Source organism: Grampus griseus (genome assembly GCF_964374135.1).
Source record: "Grampus griseus genome assembly, chromosome: 2".
Taxonomy (NCBI): Eukaryota; Metazoa; Chordata; class Mammalia; order Artiodactyla; family Delphinidae; genus Grampus; species Grampus griseus.
Genome location: NC_139018.1, coordinates 169995722 through 169999431, shown reverse-complemented (window position 1 = coordinate 169999431; position 3710 = coordinate 169995722). Strand labels below are relative to the sequence as shown.

Here is a 3710-nt window from a genome sequence, read left to right as displayed (position 1 = left end):
TTACTAATCAGCTAAGTTGACTGAACAACTTCTCTTTTCTGGAAATCAATTGAAATAAGTCTTAGAAGTTTTGGTCTCAATTTTTAAAGGAATCTATACAGGCAACTCAGCGCAATCGGAAGTACTGCCCTCAGAAACTAGCTAGCCCACTCAATAGGTATAAATAAAACTGCTGTTGAAGCATGTGGGCAGAGAGGCGCTGGGAGATGAATGCCCCGGACAAAGATATTCATTGGCAGCAAAGCTATTGCATACAGCAAAGTGTAGATTTTGGAAGAAGAGGAGGACGTGCTCATGAGGGTGATCAAGAAAGTGAAGGTAATGCCATCTAAAAAATTAATAGAAACTTGTATCTATATACTTCTAACTTACGAGAAAAACTTTGCGTTGGAATTTCTCAGATATAATTTTTTTGCATGTTTTTCTTTTACCTTTTCACCATCTTCAACCATTCTTCCCCCCACCTCTGGCAACTACCGATTTGCTCTCTGTTTCTATTAATTTCTTTTTATTTTTAGATTCCACGTATAAGTGAGATCATACAGTATTTATCTTTATGCGTCTGACTTATTTCACTTAGCATAATGTCCTCCTAGTCCATACATATTGTTGCAAATTTCGATAGCTCCTTCTTTTTTTGTGTGTGTGGTACGTGGGCCTCTCACTGTTGTGGCCTCTCCCGTTGCGGAGCACAGGCTCAGTGGCCATGGCTCACGGGCCCAGCCGCTCCGCGGCATGTGGGATCTTCCCGGGCCAGGGCACGAACCCGCGACCCCTGCATCGGCAGGCGGACTCCCAACCACTGCACCACCAGGGAAGCCCAATAGCTCCTTCTTTTTCATGGTTGATTAATATTCTGTTATATCTATATAATGGAATATTTTATATATATATATACATATATATACATATATATACATATATATACATATATACATATATATATATGTATATATATAAAATGTTCTTTATCCATTCATCCATCAATGGATACTTAGGTTGCTTCCACGTCTTGGCTATTGTAAATACAGCTGCAGTGTACACAGTGGGTGCAGATATCCCTTTGAGATAGTGATTTCATTTCCTTTGGATAAATACCCGGAAGTGGGATTGCTGGATCGTATGGTAGTTATTTTTTAAATTTTTTGAGGGAACTTCATACTGTTTTCCACAGTGCCTGCACCAATTTACAGTCCCACCAACAGCGTATAGGGTTTCCTTTTCTCCACACCCTCCTCAACGTTTGTTATTTCTTGTCTCTTAGATGATAGCCATTCTGACGGGTATGACGTGATATCTCACTGTTGTTTTGATTTACATTTCCCTGTTGGTTAATGATGTGGCCACCTGTATGTCTTCTGTGGAAAAAGCTCCTGGCTATTTTTAAATCAAATTGTTTTCTTTTGCTTTTTTTTTTTTTTTTTTTTGCTTTTGAGTCATATGAGTTCTTTATATATTTTGAATATATATATTCAAAGGCCCCTTAGACATATGATTTGCAAATATTTTGTCCCACTCAGCCTTTTCATTTTGTTTATGGTTTCCTTTGCTGTGCAGAAGCTTTTTTTGTTCGATGTAGTCCCTTTTGTTTATTTTTGCTTTAGCTAGTTTTACTCTCGGTGTCACATCCAAAATAAATCATTAAGATTGATGTCAAGGAGCTTATTCTGTCTTTTTCTAGTTGTTTTACAGTTTTAAGCCTTACGTTCAAATTTTTTTTTTTTTTTTTTTTTTTTTTTGCGTTACGCGGGCCTCTCACTGCTGTGACCTCTCCCGTTGCGGAGCACAGGCTCCAGATGCGCAGGCTCAGCGGCCATGGCTCACGGGCCCAGCCGCTCCGCGGCATGTGGGATCCTCCCAGACCGGGGCACGAACCCACGTCCCCTGCATCGGCAGGCGGACTCTCAACTACTGCGCCACCAGGGAAGCCCCTGTTCAAATTTTTAATTCGTTTTGAGTTGATTTTTGTATATGGTGTAAGGTGGGGTCCAGTTTCATTTTTTTTGCATGTTCTCTTCAGTTTTCTCAGCACCGTTAATTGAAGACACTGTCCTTTCCCCATTGTATATTCTTGGCTCCTTTGTCATAAATTACAAAGGGTTTATTTCTGGGCTCTTGATTCTGTTTCATTGATCTATGTGTCTGTTTTTATGCCAATACCATAGTACCATACCATACTATAGCTTGTAATATTGTTTGAAATCAGGAATTATGATGCCTCCAACTTTGTTCTTCTTTCTCAAGATTGCTTTGGCTTTTATGGCTCCATACACATTTTAGGATTGCTTTTTCTATTTCTGTGAAAAATGCCATTGGAATTTTGATAGGGATTGAGTTGAATTTGTATTGATAGATGACTTTGGGTAGGATGAACATTTTACTACTATTAATTCTTTCTATCCATGCACATGGAATATCTTTCCATTTATTCATGTCTTCTTCAGTTTTTAAACATAGATAAATTAAACATTTTAAATATTAACTCATTGCTGACCAGGAGATTTTTGCAGAAACTGACGCCTGTGGCCAGCGATTTGTTATGTAAATGAATATTGAAATGTCTCTGGTCAATAACATTCGGGTAACGAAAGATGTGTTAATACGTCTGTGGTCAGTAATGTGTGAAGAATTTTATTTAGTTCTCTGTATCTAATACGTGGGTACATTGTCTATGTAGCAGGTAAGGACCAGGGGAAGTGTCCACAAATTAAAATAGGTTAGGATAATTCTGGTGGAACCAGAGCAGTAATAGTTCATTTCTGTTTGAAAGCTCCCTCCTCCTCTTTACGTTTCCCCAAAGCAAATGGACCTGCCGAAAGTTAGCAAATGCACACTTTGTGCCTTTTTGCTTTAGGCTGATTTTGAAAAGGCGGCCAAAGACATGAGGAAGCTGAAAACCAGGCCAGATGGTGAGGAACTAAAAGAACCCTATGGGCTCTACAAACAATCTGTAATTGGAGATGTAGATACTGGTACTGGGTTGTCATTAAAAAAATAACAATACGTTTCACTGAACAGTATTTCTAGAAGCATAGAGTAAAAAGTAACCCTGAAAATATATCTGTCCTCCTTTTGGCAGAGTGTCCAGGACTGTTAAATCTAAAAGGCAAGGCTAAGTGGGAAGCTTGGAACCTCAACAAGGTGGTTAATTTTTAAATAAGTGAAACAAACCTTCTTAATTTCCCAATAACATCGGTCAGTGAGTCAATCTGTTTGTATCTTTCTAGGATTATCAAAGGCAGATGCCATGAGTGCCTGTATTTCTAAAGCAAAAGAGCTAATAGAAAAATATGGAATATAGAATTCAGTATGTGAGAAAATTTTCCTTTTGAAGACTTCATAATGGTACCATGACCTAATATTTTGGGGAGAAATGCACGGTTAACTCTTTATGTATCATCCATATTTTTGCTAGTAACGTGAATTGTAATTCCTATTTAGAGGTATGCTGAAACTACATATTTAATGAAATTTTTAAATTTTCAGGTGATTTTTTTTTTTTTTACGGTACGCGGGCCTCTCACTACTGTGGCCTCTCCTGTTGCCGAGCACAGGCTCCAGACGCGCAGGCTCAGCGGCTATGGCTCACGGGCCCAGCTGCTCCGCGGCATGTGGGATCTTCCCGGACCAGGGCACGAACCCGTGTCCCCTGCATCGGCAGGCGGACTCTCAGCCACTGCGCCACCAGGGAAGCCCTTTCAGGTGATTTT

The 3710-nt window shown here is 39.5% G+C and overlaps 1 protein-coding gene across 1 annotated transcript; it reads left to right on the top strand.

Moving 5' to 3' along the window:
* Window positions 1–294: 294 nt before the first annotated feature.
* ACBD7 (acyl-CoA binding domain containing 7) lies at window positions 295–3301 on the top strand (the record flags this gene model as incomplete). The annotated part of the gene is made up of 4 exons (XM_082649445.1): window positions 295–318; window positions 2855–2972; window positions 3080–3145; window positions 3228–3301. The coding sequence occupies 4 exons, from the start codon at window positions 295–297 to the stop codon at window positions 3299–3301; spliced, it is 282 nt and encodes a 93-aa protein (XP_082505571.1).
* Between the last annotated feature and the right edge of the window lie 409 nt (window positions 3302–3710).